This window comes from Macrotis lagotis, chromosome 1, assembly GCF_037893015.1.
Source record: "Macrotis lagotis isolate mMagLag1 chromosome 1, bilby.v1.9.chrom.fasta, whole genome shotgun sequence".
Taxonomy (NCBI): domain Eukaryota; kingdom Metazoa; phylum Chordata; class Mammalia; order Peramelemorphia; family Peramelidae; genus Macrotis; species Macrotis lagotis.
Window position 1 is genome coordinate 704726105 of NC_133658.1, and position 17235 is coordinate 704743339.

A 17235-nucleotide genomic window follows, 5' to 3' on the forward strand; every position below is an offset into this window, starting at 1 on the left:
CCTATGAGAGTTTTTGCCTTTCTCAAACTTTAAATGATGTTGAAGGACAAAAATTTAAACTGCAGCCCAGTTAAATTTCCTTTCAATCAAAATGTTCCCCTTATTTCCTTCTGCCAATGTGCAATGTTTCTTTTTCAGTCTGCAGGCTCCAAGTACCCAAACTGCAGCCTTCTTGAGAGTTGATTACCTTAGATATGCTCTCTTCACACCCAGCTCTGGATGCTTTCTTAACTGTTCCAATTGTTTTCTGACCACCTCTCCTGTTGGATTTTTCCCTACTCTAATGGCTCAAGTCAGAACCATAAAATAGTCAGACACTCATCTTTCCTTTTTGAGATAAAATTCATGAAATTCAATTTTCTTTCATTTATGAAACAAATATTCCTTATTTGGCCAGCTAAGTGGCAGTGGATAGAGTGCCCAGCTTGGAGTCAGGAAGACTTAGATTCCTGAGTTCAATTCTGGTACCAGTGATTTACTAACTTGCTGGAGAAGTTAATAGCAAGTCACTCCAGGATTTTTGCTAAGAAAACCTCAATGGGGTCATAGAATCAGACAAAACAAACAATAAAGAGGAATGGCTTCAAAGTTGGGCTAAAAAGGAAAGGGCTCTTTCTAGGTCCCATCCCCATTTGACTGGCAACCTAAACCAATTTATATTCTCAGTCTTGGCTTTTCTTCTAGTCATCTTTCTCAGTTCCATCTTTGGGCTTGGCTTGGTTTTTCTTTCAAGCTAGAATTAATGGGAAGGAAAGCTATCTATAGACATATGAAGAAATGCTCCAAATCCTTACTATATAGAGAAATGCAAATTAAGACAATTCTGAGATTCTACCTCACACCTAACAGAATGGCAAAGTTGATTTTAAAAAAGGTAGATGATAAATGTGGGAAGGACTGTGGGAAAACACTAATACATTATTGTGGACCTATTAAATGGGTGCAATCATTCTGTAATTATACTAAAAAATGTTACTAAATAATATATGCTTTCGAGCTAGTATATCACTGCTAGGTCTATTCCCAAGATAGACTGAAGGAAGAGGAAAAGATCCATCGTGCAAAAATATTTATTGCAACTTTTTGTGGTGGCAAAAAAACCCCTGAAAACTAAAATGGTGTCTGTCCTTCACTTGGGAAGAAGACCATGACATCAGGAGGTGATATTATGATAAGCACATCAATTGGATTTGAGTGAGGGGGTGCTGTGCTAAGTCACCAGCCTCATTTTCTCCTCCAGAGTCTTCTGAATCTAGTGGCAGATTTGAATCAGGATGACTGGAGATGGCCCTGGATGCCAGGTTAAGTGACTTGCCCATATTTGTATATGTGCATATGTATGTATGTGTATGTATATATATATATATATATATATATATATATAATGCAAATTTGTATAAATGTGTACAACTATTGGAAAATTTTGTTTTGATAGACAGCTTATTTTAATAAGAAATTGATAATTTCTGTCAAATCTTAAGAGAAAAGGGGAGGATGCAACAGAAATAAAATGTTGCATGAACTTTCAGATAAGGTCACTGCATTATTAGTTTTATTTAACTGTTTCCATTTTGTTAAAAGAGAGTTCTCATGACATGGGAGTCATTTTTAAATGTATATAAAAGAAAAACCAAACATCAATAGAATTAAAAGTGGAAAAACATTAGAAGAATAATTGAGTCAAAGGTCTTCCATATCTGTCCTAGGTTCTTCCTCCACAGTCCAAGTTCTTGAACTTACTGCCTATAAATAATCCAGTTACCATTTTTTTTTGACTTTGGAAGTTATAAAATATTAATCAAAAATTTTCTTTGTTTAGTTTAAGCCAGAAATTCTTGTGAAATCTTTGTCACAGTTACAAAATCTCTCTCAGGCATTTCTCCCCTACTGCTTTTCCTCTGCTGCATTCAAGTAATGAAATACATATATCATCAATGCATTTGTATAAAAAAATAGAATTTAAAACACAAGTAAAACAAAAAGAAAAATACACTTAAGCAAGGAAAGATTCAAAGAATAGACATGCCTCTCAAGAAAAGAGAGCTAGAAGGAGGGGGAGAACTCATTTGACTTTCGTCAAGAATCTACTGGCATTTGTCTAATGGCCTGGGAGTCTAGAACTGTTAATGTCATTTCTGTTGCTCCACTTCTATTCCCACAGTAGTGTTACCAGGATTGTTTTCCAGGATAACTTCCTATACTAACCTCTCAGGGATGGGTGGACATGATGCTTTTCATTTGGAAAAAAAAATACTTTGAGATGTCTTTTGAGGCTGCTGGTAAGGGACTGGGACCTTAAGAGATTAGGATTAGCCATCTGGGCAAAGTAGACATCCTTGCTGTGAACTCATCTAGTCTTTCTGGAGAGCAATTTGGAATTATGCCCAAAGGGCAATAAAATGTACATACTCTTTGATCCAGCAATACCATTACTGGGTCTATTTCCTGAAGAAATCATTGAAAAGGGCAAAAACATCACTTGTACAAAAATATTCATAGCAGCTCTGTTTGTGGTGGCAAAGAATTGGAAATTGAGTGAATGTCCATCAATTGGGGAATGGCTGAACAAATTGTGGTATTTGTATGTTATGGAACACTATTGTTCTATTAGAAACTGGGAAGGATGGGAATTCAGGGAAGCCTGGAAGGATTTGCATGAATTAATGTTGAGTGAAATGAGCAGAACCAGAACAGCAACTTGGGGGTGATGTTCAAACTTAATGGACTTGCTCATTTCATCAGTGCAATAATCAGGGACTATTTTAGGATATCTGAGATGGAAAATACCATCTGTATTCAAAGAAAGAATTATAGAGTTTAAACAAAGACCAAAGACTATCACCTTTAATTTAACAAAAGTTATCTTATGTATTTTGTAATTTTGCTATCACTTATATTTAATTTTTTCCTTAAGGATATGATTTTTCTCTCAACAGATTCAATTTTGATCAATGTATAACATGGAAACAATGTAAAGACTATCAGTCTGCCTTCTGTGGGTGGAGGGGGAGAGGGAACCAAAATTGGAGGGAAATTGTAAAACTCAAAAAAGAAAAAAAAGAGAAAAAGAAAAGTAGTCATCCTTATAAGAATGATAATTGAACCGATGGAAGCCAATGAAATCACCAAGAAAAAGAATGTGGGGAGAAGGGTTGACAGTCATACATATGTTAGTCCATCAAAAATTTAAAGGCAAATAGGATGGCATTTCAAATAGCATGTTGTTTCAGCTTCAGCTGAACTATGACTGCCTGAGTATAATTCAGATGTTTGGGTTGTGGCAGTAGCTATATTGATCCTTCATATAATATGTATAAGAATATATATATATATATATGTATATATGCTTTTTTTTATGATTATTGTAAATACAAGTATTATCTTTCCTTTATGAATATAAATAAACTGAGTGATGCTTGCTATAGAATGCATGCCTGCATATATATATATATATATATATATATGTATATATATTTTATATTTGGTTTGATCCTTAGCATAGGCTCCCTTTCCCTAATATTAGGATACTTGAGTAGCAGAAGTTTCCCACCCCATTTTATAGAAATCTCTTCCCATGGACATCTTGCCAGAATCTAGGCTAGCATTCATTTGGAGAGTCCCAAGGGAAAACTGTAAGAACCTAAATCAAAAGACCTTTGTGCTTTTCTTTAAAAAAATAAATCCAAAACAACATCCTGAAGCTGATATGGGAAAGAGAAAACTTCCCCAAGGTAACCTGTCTATCCCTGCCAATTGTTTATTATTCTTTATGGGTCTATAACTTTCATTGCTTTCAACTATTTGAATAGGTTAATGGGGGGAAGGGGGAGGAGAGGGAGAGAATGCCAGATAGAGAGTCAGGGAGAAAATGAAGACTTTTAAAGTACCTATCTATAACTGTAGCACCTTGACATATTTTGGTTGGGAATACTTTTCACATTTCATTGGTAGACTATGAGGACTGAAAATACCAAAACTTTCTCCACTCAGCAGTACCGTATCACAAGGAAGTGACTAGGTCATTGAGCAGGAAATAGGATAACTGAAAGAGAATGCAAAAAAAAAAAAAAGGTAAGAGAGAAATGTGACTTTGAGATACTGCAGAAAATTGGACCATTCCTATTATATTTCTAATTCTTGTAAAACTGAAGATCTGAGGGCTGTAAAAATTCACAAAAACAAGATGTGACTCTTTTAATATTAACATATTAAAAAAAGAGCTTCAAAGTTTCCAAAGCTCTTTCATCCCAACAATCTTGGAGGGTAAGTATAATAGTGTAATTACTATCACTCCAAAAGGCCTCATTTTACAGATTAGAAAACTAAGCCTCAGAAATGTTTAGTGAATGACCATTGGCCATACAGTTAATATCAGAGCCAGGAATCAAACCCAAGCCTCCCGAATCCAAAGCAAACAATCTTTCAAAAGACAATGGTGTCATCCCATTTGGTCTATTTTTTAAAATCATTTTTATAAATATTTTTTACTTAGATAACTGATTAGTCTTTGTATTTCCTATACAAAGGGGTTATAATTGTTTTTAAGTGAGCCTAGGATTCAAGCAACATACTTTCAGCATCAGCCACTAAGACTTCTGGGAAAATTTAGAGCATTGGTACATTGACTAGTACAAATTTTTAAACCCTTTAGCCCCTCAATTCATATTTGTGGATGGTGGCAACTTTGTGAGAGCTTTCCCATCCAAGCAGTGGCCTTGAAATTGTCTAGTCCTACTTAGTTTCTAGGGAAAGGGATATCCTTCCACGGGGTGGGGTGGGTGGGGGGGGAACACTGTAGAGATAACCTTATCATATATTGAATGAAGTAAGAAAAATCTAAATGCTGTGTTTCAAAGTGGGATACTTCTGGGACATAAGCTTAGTAAGGGAAAGACATTTATAACAATTTAATCAAGAACCAGACTAAGCTGATCTCTTTCACAATGTCACCTTCATAAGGCTACAAAACACACTATTAGGCGGTATAATTAAAAAAAATGAACACATTTAATCAGGTTGGGGATGTCTGGGAAACAGAAAACAAAAGTAGACTGTTAATCTTAACCTATGCACTGAAAACCTAAGAAGCTTTGGTCACTTGTGGTTTGTTGTCAAAGTATTAAACATTTTTCAAACAAAATACTTCAGGATTAAAGAAATCACTTTCCTTGCTTTAAAAGCTCCCTTTTAATATTTACAGGATTACATCTAATATAATGAAAGGGAATTCCTTTTCTTGTACTGTAGCATAACTTTTCTTTATTGATTGAAAATGGGGCATGAATACATATAAACAAATGCACACACCTACCTATACATTCAGCGGACACCCTTTCTATTCATAAAGGATCCAATAATATCTTCTATTAATATAAAAAAATTTAAGTTTTGCAAAAGTACTATTCCTCACTATGCAGATCAAAGATGTTAAGGGCAAGGCACCATGGTGCAGTGGAGGGATGAATTTGGATTCAGAGATTTGACTTTAAATTTCAGCCATGCTACTTACTATTCTTATGTGAAAACCTCTCAGAGTGTCAGCAAGAATCATTAAACTTCATGGTGTATTCAAAATGTTGGTGGTCTTTTTAAGGCAGAAAAGATACATTTGCAATGAAAGTTGAAGGTGCTGTGGGTACTAAAAAATAATCTATAAAAAATGAAATTTGTTAAATTGTACATAGCTATTTGTATACTCTCCTTTTAAACTAGGAGATGGATCCCTGAAAAGGGGGATTGTCTTATTTCTTTGTATGTATATCCAGGGTTTAAAAGCACAATACTTGAAACAGAGTAGGTATTTAATAAATACCAGTTTATTGACTGACTGATTGAAAATGTTTGAGATGACTTGTTTATTTAACCTCCATTATTTGGCACAAATAACTCAAGTACTAAAAATATTTGGCAGACAAAATGTGTAATTTCAAGTGGATCCTATGCAATTAATTTTTAACAACCTTTAAAAAATATTTTGAGTTATAAATTTTTTCCCTCCTTTCTTTACTTCCTCCCTTTTAAAGGTGGTAAGCAATTTAATATTGTTATATAGGTACAGTCATGTAAAATAGAATTAAATTTTTAAATAACATTTTTCCCAATTAAATGAAAAATAAAAATTTTAACATTCATTTAAAAAAATTCTGCTTGTTTAATTAACAAATGGGACACACCACTTGAAAGGGTCTAGTAAATGAACATTGTCATCATCACTAAAGTCAACAAAAACCAATTTACTAATAATGGCAGAGAGACAAGACAAAGAAAAATCAATTATTCACTACTATAGAAAAGAAAAAATAAAAGGGAAAGCAAGGTCAGTGAAGGAGGTACCAAAGAAGTAATTTGAAATATGTTATTTATACTCAAGTGAAATAATTATATTACAGAAACACAAAATGGCTACCTTTTTCATAAGATTAAATAGCCAAAGTTGTTCTAATATGAACATATCCTTTGTGATAATAGATTTGTACTAAAAAGAATTAAATATAGTCAAAATACAGCTTGAATCAGATTCTGTCTAGATCAGATCAATTATATTATTACAATAATTAATTTTAGGTCAACAATCAAATGCAGCTCATCATTTCTTTAGCTATTGTTTGGTCACACCATTCCCACCCCCACCCCCCAACTTCATCCCACATATTATTTATTTTTATTTTTTTGTTTTTGCAAGGCATTGGGGTTAAGTGACTTGTTCAAGGTCACACAGCTAGGTAATTATTAAGTGTCTGAGGCAGAATTTGAATTCAGGTCCTTCTAACTCTAGGGTCAGTGCTCTATCTTAGCTGTCCCTCACATGTTATTTCTTAGAAGATTTGAGGTGTCCTGTCTTTTTTTTTCCCTCATGATGATAACCATAAAGAGGTATGGCAAGCCACTAGGTCTTACCTTTTAGTTTAATCAGTTATGGGAAGAAAATGAATAATAAGAGTCTGAAAAAAATAGTAAAATTTCCAGGGACATGGGATCTGCTCCATCTAGATCAGTCTTGGGGAGCCCATACAAGACTCCTAAGTACAATTGCTTTTAAGTTCAAATACTTAGGGCAATTCCTACTAAGACTCCAAGATTCACTTTCTCTGCTGGTTCCCTGACATAAGCTTGTTTTCATTATAAAGAGGTGTTATGTAGTCTTGCTGGGCAACTATGAAATGTACCCAATGTGAAGGGATGAAATTTTGACAACATGTGAATAAGAAAATAAACCTTGAATTCATCATTGGCTCTTTAAAGGTTAGTATAATATTTTAACCACATAATCATCACCCAGTATATATCCTTTTGTCCCCTTCAAATGAGAGTACCATAGTTGACAATGAATAGCATATCAGATTGTTTCAATTATCTTTGGGAAATCAAAGGCATTTCATAAGACTTTGGTTCTGTAACATTTTAAGTTGTGTAGAGAGAAATCACTATCAAATGAGACCCCAGATAGCATGGATAAAAGAAAGGGAGCACCAAGACACTTTCCTCTCTCATTGAAATCTTCAACTAAAAGTATTTTAATATCTACTAAGGAAGAGTTTGACTTTGAGTTGGAGAAAATACATTTTAACTTCAACTTACAGGCCAGAATTCAACAATTAGCTACAGTTTTTCCAATTAAAGCTTTAAATTCTTAACAAATAGGTTAAAGTGCAGATGGAATTATATTTATTCTGATACATGAAAACAGTTACAGAATCCTATATATGTGTGTTATTTTAAATGCACTTAAATGTAATTTAATATGTGGTTAGCACTAATTATACAATATGTACCTAATTAAAACTATATAAAATCTAGTTATCCATAATTAGTGCCCTATTACTCAATTATATATGATTTATTTTAGCATCATTCATCACAATTCTTACTGGAAATAAATAAATAATATATTAATTTACATGAAGTTGCATCTACATTTGCAATATGTTTTCATCAAAACATATAGTCCTGGAAAACTTGTAGATATTTGTAATCACCTGGCATTTTTGAAAGCTATGCTCAGAATTTTATATTGTTTTGATTTCTTCATGGATATGCATGTATATAACATATAAGGAAAAGTATTTTAATTTTAAATGTTTTTAAAGTATATATGCAACATGTACTAGATAAGTTAACCGAATTTGAAATAAAAGAGATAACCAGAAATTTAAATGGAAAAAGCAAGAGGTCATACAGAAATTGCTCACTGTTATTTCCTAGGTTTAAAGATCCTAGAAAACAAGGATCCTAGGAAAACTTTACTAGGAACTCAGGAAAAATATATATAGATATATATAGATATTCCCTCAACCTACCCAACATGTCCATTATTAGCATTATAGGGATTTGAGAAATTTGACATTTTTAGTCAATAGAACACCACATTGAAATTTTCAAAGCATCTAAAGAAGACTGATGCTAAGTGTGCCAAGGACATATACTATTGAAGAAAAATTATGAAGAACATAAAATTAACTAGCATGTCCACTAACTCCAAATAGTAAGGGTTGGTTTGGAATTGTCGTCGAGAGACAAACTGGGAACCAAAAGGCAAATGTCAAAGTGCAAAGGATTGAAGTTACCTGTTTCTCACACTGTGCTCCTACTTCCTGTGCCCTGGTCACCTAAAGGCATTAAAGTCTCACCCTCATAGAGCTTGGCAGATTTCTGAAGTCTGCCCAAGTGATCACATCCTCCACTGCCCACCTCTGTAGTTCTATATGAAGGTCAGATGGTTCCATTGTATCTCTGTTGCATATTTTTGTTGTGTTTGGGCAAAATAAGCCTTCTAGAATTAACTTTTCAGACATGCAAATACTTTCTTGGTTTCCAAATTAAACATGAATTAGGACAGTGATGGCATAAAGTCAACCTTTGCATGATAGGTGTTCAGGGCCAGTCTCACATATGACTATAGTAAGCAAATTGGCCTTGCTCCTGAAGCTCTGGGTTCACATGAATCAGAAAACACTTCTCAATAACTCTGGGGTCATTTTGAAACATTTCTCCTTAAGTTTACCTGAGAAATTTGAATTTGGCTCATTTTTAGATCATTTTTAGGGTATTCGGTTTCCTTGCAAGCACTCCAGTTTCATTGGGATTGAGATATGGAACACATTTTATTAAAAAAACATAGAAAGAACACATAGGGGATTGACTTCCTAACCTAGTTAGCAAGAAAAATGTTATAATGCACTTTCCTTTGAGTACTATTCCTTTCCCTTTCCCTAAAGACTAGGGCTAAACCTTGCAAATTACTCTGAGAAACCTCAAGAAAACACTAGAAACACCAGAGGAAGGGGGTAAAGTGAGAATTGTCTAGGAAATAGCATATAGCTCCACCCCACCCCCCAACTCTGACTAGGATACTTTGTTCCTTTGCTCTTTTTACATGTCTTTTAATAAAACTTATTCTGTGTTCCTTATTTTATTAGTCTGAAAGCATTTGCAGGAGGACACAATGTCCCAAGGAAAAAGATAGGTAAAATTCAACTTTTCCCAAGGAAACTTTCTAATTGGGGGCCAAAACAGTTATCAATCTTGAATTCAATCCCTGTAAGCCCAGAGATTCAGCAATGGACCACATATTCTATTTTGGAGGCTTGTCTGGAGCGATCAGTCTAAGCTACCTGTGCCAGCAGGTAGCAGAGCCAGACTAGAAGAACACATGTACTACAATATCCTGGTCAATACAGGTCTTGAAAGCAGGCAAGGAAGGATCTAAGAAGCACAGTCCAATTGAGTGTCAGAAGTGACTGGCTGTCATTGCCATCCTGGTATAAAGAAATGGTGTGACACAGATCTTCATCAAGGTCTGTTCAGTAGTGTGTGCCTGTAGACTGATAGAGTGGAAAGAGTCCTGGTTGTCAAGGTAGAGGTCTTGGATTGAAATCCTACTACTGTCATTTACTACTTTTTGACTTTGGAAAAAGCCCCCCCCCTTGGGCCTCAGTTTCCATATCTGTAAAGTGGATAGGTATATTACTTGTATGTGTATATTAAATGGGAAGCTAGGCAGCACAGTGAGTAGAGGACCTGACCTGGAGTCAAGAAGATTCATCTTCCTGAGTACAAATCTGCCTCAGACACTTACTAGCTATATGACCCTGGGCAACTCACTTATCCCTGTTTGTCTCAGTTTCCACATCTGTAAAATGAGCTCAAGAAGGAAAAGGTAAATCATTCCATTATCTCTGCCAAGAAACCATCAAATGCACTCACATGAGCAACATTGAAAAATGACTATACCAAAAATGGCTCTAGATTTATGATCCTATGTCTAGAATGAGACACCAAGGCATGGATAGAGAACCAATCTTATAGTCAGGAAGGTCTCACTTAATGTCCATTTCTTAAATACACTGCCTGAGTGACCATGGACAAGTCATCTAATCTCCCAGTATCCTCAGAGAACAAATTTTGATGCAGTGTGGCATCATGATGAGGCAGATTCTTATTCTTGAAAGGGAAGTGGTGTTACAGTTAGTGGAGAAGAATTAAGAGAGGAGATGGGATAGAGGAACTTAGAAGAAACAGGTAGGAGGCACAAAAGATAAACCCAACCTTCACAATGTCAACTAGCTCTTGAAAAGAATACTGAGCCACATTGTGACTCCCCTCTGGAATATTCTGTGTTCCCTCCTCAACACCATATCCTCACCCTATAACTTTGGACAAAAAATGGAAAGTCTAATAGATTGAGCCTTCAGTATTAGCTGGTGAGTATCAATGCTACTCAGTGACTCTGATTAAGTTTTATGGTCCTCTGGTTCTGACTCTAACATTGATTTTTTTTTCTGGGCATGACTTCTGACTCCCTAGACTTCTTTCTGATCAATGAGATAGTAAAATGAGACTTATAAGGCACTTAATAAATTATCTGATCTATATAATAGGAGCTTAATAAATGCTTATCCCTTCTTCCCTTCCTTTTCTCCACCAGTCCCCAGGAACTTCTTATTCAGAAGATCCCTCCTCTTTTGAGCACCTTTCCTCTAATTAGGCTGGAACCTTCATTATCCGCCATGCTCAAACTACCCATTCCACTCTTTATTGTTTTTTCAGTTTCATTTCCATTGGGAGACAAGCGTTTTGAAGGCAGGGACTATTTGTGTTTTCATAGCTAAGTATGTCTGGCACATAGTAAGTGTTGATTTAGTCCATGCCCCTAAAGTTTGGAGTCAGGAAGATATGAATTCAACTCCAAGATATTTACCTAGTGGTGTGAATCTAGGCAAGTCATCTTCCTTATTCAATAATAAAATGGAGGTACTTTCAGAGAACCTACCTCTCAGGGTTGTTGGGGAGATTAAATGAAGTAAAAGATAGTTGATAAAAGTGCCTCACATAGTGGGTAGCATTTGAAAGCACTTAATGTTTATTACTTTTCTTTAAATCTAAAACAGTTAATCATTCACTAGAATGCATTGTGATGAATAATTAATTGCTTAATGTATTTTAAATGCTTTGGAGGTTACTCTTCAGTTCACTAAGGAACCATTTTATGTAGTACAGCAGTTGTTTATGAAATGGTACCCTCATGGGAAGTGTTCATGTATAAAATTGATAAATTCCCTTAAGTGCTTCACACAGCCAGCAATCCCTGGCCCCAAAATCCTTATAGGTGATTATTTTTCCCATTCTGGAACATTAATTAATAGAATTCCTTAGATTTTCCTTTTGAGCAGTAGAATTAAATCCCAGGGACCAAAAGCAGGGGAAAGAGAGATCTTCTCAAATCTATTTGCTATAATTTCTGTGCATCACAGTGAAATCAACTGTGGGTGGTATCCAGCAAATGATAGTTGATTTATTTACTTATCACGAGCTAGACAAAAGCATAAAAGCTTAGAAAAACAGTAATTAACTGTGTCTTATGTTTCCTTCAAAATATTAAAATTTATATTAAACCATCAATATTTATAATTAAAAAACTTAATAAATCTGTGATTTCATTAATGTGGCTATTCCCTCCATTGGTACTAGCTTCATTTATTCTCTGTATGATTTTATTTTGTATTCACAGGTAAATTCTCTGAAGAAGTTCTAATACCACTATTTGGAAGCTTTCTTTTAAATCTCTTCATATAAGATGGTGACCAGGGCAAGTGATATATCAACACATATTAAGATAAAGGTTATTCACCTTTATTCTTGCTACCTCGTTGTTCTTAATGCTGGATACTGGAGTGCTTTGTCATTTGCTTCTCAAGTGGATTAAGGCAGATATTAAATTTAGCCCAAGTTCACAGTTAATAAGTGTTTGAAGCCAGATTTGAACTAGGGTCTTTCTGATACTAGGGCTAGTGTTCTATCCTGAGTCATCTAGCTGCCTCAACCATTGCTTCAACTATTTTTGTTAATAATGTGGATTCTAGTTTTCTTTCATTTTTTCACTCTCCTCTAAACATGATCTAGTTTGCCAATACCACTACCAAAATATGAACAGTATTTCATGCTTTAAGTGATGGTTAATTGGGACAGAGTAGGCACTTAATTTTGTTAGACTGAACAATTAAATTAAGTGAATTGAGATCACTTTCTCTTCTGATGATGTCCTCCATTTTCAAAAAAGACCATGACATCAGGGAGGTGATGTCATGACAAGCACATGGATTGGATTTTAGTGAGGGGGTGCTGTGCTAAGTCACCAGCCTCACTTCCTCCTCCAGAGCCATTTGAATCCAGTAGTCAGATATGAATCAGGATGCCTGGAGATGGCCCTGGGTATGAGGCAGTTAGGATTAAGTGACTTTCCCAAGGTCACACAGTTTCAAGTATCTGAGACTGGAATCGAACTCCGTCCTCCATACTACAAGGCTACTTGTATCCACTGCACCACTTAGCTATCAGTAGGTAGGTTTTATCTCAGCATATAAAAGATAGACCATGATTGTAGTTTTATGAGATTTTAAAGTTGTTAGGTGAAAGAAGAAAGTTTGTTTCTCCTGACCCTAGAAGCTATTTAATCAAATATCAATAATAAATGGCCTTGACCAAACCACTGGCTGCCACCTACTGCTTCCAAGTGAAACAGAAGAGGCAGTGTGAAAGAGTGGCAAGAGAACAGGGGCTAGCATCAAGTAACCTGGGTTCAAATCCCGACAGTGCTATTGACTACCTTTGTGCACCTTAGGCAAGTCATATAAGGGCTTTTTGTCTCATTTTTCCCATATGTAAAAATGAGGCAGTTGTTCTACATGACCACAAAGGTTATTTCCAACTTTATACCTAAGAACCTCTCTCCTTCCCAATGACTTCCCCCATTTTAGTTGCTATGAAACTTCTCAAGGAAACCAGTTTCCACCAAATTCAATGTTTTTCATTAATCATCATGATATTTCTGCCTAAAATATAATGTTTTAAATCAATCAAATAAGCTGTCAAATGAAAGAAAACTCCTACCTTCTAAATCTTCCTTTTCAAAGTGTGTTTTGAGAATCGATCGAGTTCCGCCCCTATCCACAACAGCTTCTTCATCATTTCTCTGCAGAAATGAGGAGGAAAAAAGAGAACATAATTCAAAATTGCCCAGAAGTTAAAGATGTTATTTTATCTATAAGAATCTACTTTAACACAATACATTACCTCATGATTAGTTACTGGTATACAAAAAGTTGCCTGAAAACATATCCCATAGGATAAATGTCTCATTTTCAATTAGGTTAAAGACAGACAAGTGTTCATTTTAAGGGAACAGGAATTAATATGCAAATCAATGGATATAACAATATTAGTAATATAAATGACATCGATATTAGCTGTTATTAATAATAATATTAATCACTATTAGACTTAAGGCACTGGACTAGAACCTAGGGGAAATTAAAAAAATAAATGAATCTTGGTATCTGCTTTTAGGATGTTTATAATCTAGAAGCAAAGGTAATATAGAAAGGAACAGAGTATTTATTTTTTTAATTTCCTATATTTTAAGCTTTGTAATACAATTCTGCATCATGGTGATATTTTGAACTAAGCAAACAAAATATAAAAATCATTAACTGTTAATATTGTGGTGAGGTTAGAGAATGCTAGTGTTATTGAAATGAAAAAAGGAAATATAATCCCTTAAAAGCAATTAATAGTAATCACAAAGTAAACTACAACTCATTATTTTGCTTAAAGATGAAGTATGTTTTCTAATGGTATACTACAAACCATGATTATTTATATTAAACTCAAGTGATTATTAAATGTCTATTCTAGGCACTAGACATGCAGAGATGAACAATGAAATTATTTTTGTCCTCAAAGTAATTTTCAGTCTAATGGGCTAGAGGAATGTTGGGAAATGTTGTAGGGAATGTCTAGTAGAGAATGTGAGAAGGACAGTCAACACATAGACAAAATGGTCTGAGAAATTTAAATAGCGAGGAGTGATTACTCATGGGGACACTGGGGAGACTGAGGTTAATGTATTGCTTAAGTTCCAGTGTGCTAAGCTATTGCCTATCCACACTAAGTCTAGTACCAAAATGATGAGTTTTTGTGCTGATCAGATAGGCTACTGTACTTTTGGCTTGAACAAGATAAGGTGACCCAATCTCAAGAAATTAAAAAGAAGAAGAAAAGAGAAAATCAGAGAGAAAGGAAATTTAAAAAATTTTAAAAATCTAGTTTATTTTTAATGGTGTTCTCCATCTCTTCCTTGGTCATAAATTGCTTCCCTTTCCATAGATCTGACAGGTAAACTATTCCCTGTTCTCCTAGTTTTCTTATAATATTGTTTTTTATGTCTAGATCCTGTATCCATTTGATCTTATCTTGGTATAGGGTGTGAGGTGTTGGTCTAATCCAAATTTCTGCCATATTAACTTCCAATTTTCTCAACAGTTTTTATCAAAGAGAGAGTTTTTATCCCAATAGCTGAACTCTTTGGGTTTATTAAACAGTAGATTACTATAATCAATCCCTGCTGTTCCACTGATCCACCACTTTGTTTTTTAGCCAATACCAGACAGTTTTGATGACTGATGCTTTATAATATAATTTTAAATCTGGTAGGGTTAAGCCACCTTCTTTTGCACTTTTTCCCATTAAATCCCTGGAGATTCTTGACTTTATATTTCTCCATATGAATTTACTTACAATCTTTTCTAACTCATTAAAGTAATTCTTTTGGAATTTTGATTGGGTAGGGCACTAAAGTAGTTTAATTTTGGTAGAATTGTCATTTTTATTATATTTTCTTGGCCCATCCATGAACAGTTGATATTTTCCCAGTTATTTAAATCTGATTTTCTTTGTGTGAGAAGTGTTTTATAATTGTTTTCAAAAAGTTTATGAGTCTTCCTTGACAGGTAGACTCCCAGGTATTTTATATTGTCTGGAGTTACTTTGAATAGGATTTCTTTTTCTAGCTCTTTCTGCTGCATCTTGCTAGTCATATATAGAAATGTTGAGGATTTATGAGAGTTTATTGTATATCCTGCAACTTTGCTAAAGTTGCTAATTATTTCTAATAGTTTTTTAGATGATTTTTTTTGGGATCCTCTAGGTATACTACAATGGCATCTGCAAAGAGTGAGAGTTTTGTCTCTTCTTTCCCTATTCTAATTCCTTTGATTTCATTTTCTTCTCTTATTGCTGAAGCTAACATTTCTAATATGATATTGAATAGTAGTGGTGATAGTGGGCATCCTTGTTTCACCCCTGATCTTATTGGGAATGCCTCTAGCCTATCCCCATTGCATATAATGCTTATTGATGGTTTCAGATAGATACTGTTTATTATTCTAAGGAACAATCCATTTATTCCTATGCTCTCTAGTGTTTTTAGAGAGTTGTATTTTGTCAATAGCTTTTTCAGCATCTATTGATATAAACATATGATTTATGCTAGGTTTGTTATTGATATAATTAATTATATTGACAGTTTTCCTAATATTGAACCAATCCTGCATTTCTGGGATAAATCCTACTTGGTCATAATGTAATATCCTAGTGATAACTTGCTGTAGTCATTTTGCTAAGATTTTATTTAAGATTTTTGCATCTATATTCATCAGGGAGATGATAGGTCTATAATTTTCTTTCTCTCTTTTAACTCTTCTTGGTTTAGATATCAGCACCATATTGGTGTCATAGAAAGAGTTAGGCAGAGTTCCTTCTTCACCTATTTTTCCAAAGAGTTTATATAGAATTGGAACCAGTTATTCCTTAAATGTTTGATAAAATTCATTTGTGAATCCATCTGGCCCTGGAGATTTTTTCTTCAGGAGTTCAATAATAGCTTGTTGAATTTCTTTTTGTGAGATAGGGCTATTTAGGTATTTAATTTCCTCTTCATTTAACCTGGGCAACTTATATTTTTATAAATATTCATCCATTTCATTTAGACCATAAAATTTATTGGCATAGAGTTGGGCAAGATAATTCTGAATTGTTACCTCCTCATTGGTAGGGAATTCACCTTTTTCATTTATGATACTAGCAATTTGGTTTTCTTCTTTTTCTTTTTTAATCAAATTGACCAGAGGTTTATCAATTTTATTGTTTTTTTCATAAAACCAGTTCTTGGTTTTATTTATCAGTTCAACAGTTTTCTTGCTTTTGATTTTATTAATTTCTCCTTTAACCTTTAGAATTTCTAATTTGTTATTTAACTGGGGGGGGTTAATTTGTTCTTTTATAATTTTTAGTTGCATATTTAGTTCATTGATTTCCTCTTTCTAATTTATTCATATAAGCATTTAAAGATATAATGTAGGTATATATTTCACTTCACTTAAGACAGAAGCACTGATTATTTTGTGCAGTTTTGAGGATGTTAAGTTTACTTGATTCACAAGTAGTTAAAGGAAGATGAGAATGAGGCATCTGGTGTAGGTAGAATACAGTACTTCATGAGAAGTGAAGGGGAGATGACTATCAAATTTAGGTTCACTGTAATGAATTGCCTTGATTAGTTTTCTGACTGTGCAGAACAAGAAAGCATGGAAATATTGAAGTTTTCTAGGTCTTTTCTAAATTTACTATATTTTCCAAATGAGGTAGAAAATACTTATTTCTTCTTTTAATCAAAGAAGATGTGGGATTAGAAAATGCAGCAAAATGACCTTGTATCCAATTAAGGGAGGGGGAAAATATAATATCTCATTATACTAATGAATTTTTTAGTAATTATGATAATTTTGGTAATCAACTTTCAGGGGAGAGAAGACTGAACAGGCTCAATGAGTCTTGACTCTGGGCTGGGGAACTGACTAGATCTTTAGATAGTAAAGTTATTCAAGCTGAATTAATCATGTC

At 34.2% G+C, this 17235-nt stretch overlaps 1 protein-coding gene across 3 annotated transcripts in view; it reads right to left on the bottom strand.

Moving 5' to 3' along the window:
* SLC4A10 (solute carrier family 4 member 10) overlaps positions 1 to 17235 on the bottom strand; it is a 377012-nt gene that overhangs the window by 211393 nt on the left and 148384 nt on the right. For all 3 annotated transcript variants that reach the window (XM_074215846.1, XM_074215845.1, XM_074215847.1), the window contains exon 2: positions 13387 to 13468. In XM_074215846.1, coding sequence (XP_074071947.1) covers positions 13387 to 13468 — 82 coding nt within the window. The remainder of the gene's footprint in view (positions 1 to 13386; positions 13469 to 17235) is intronic.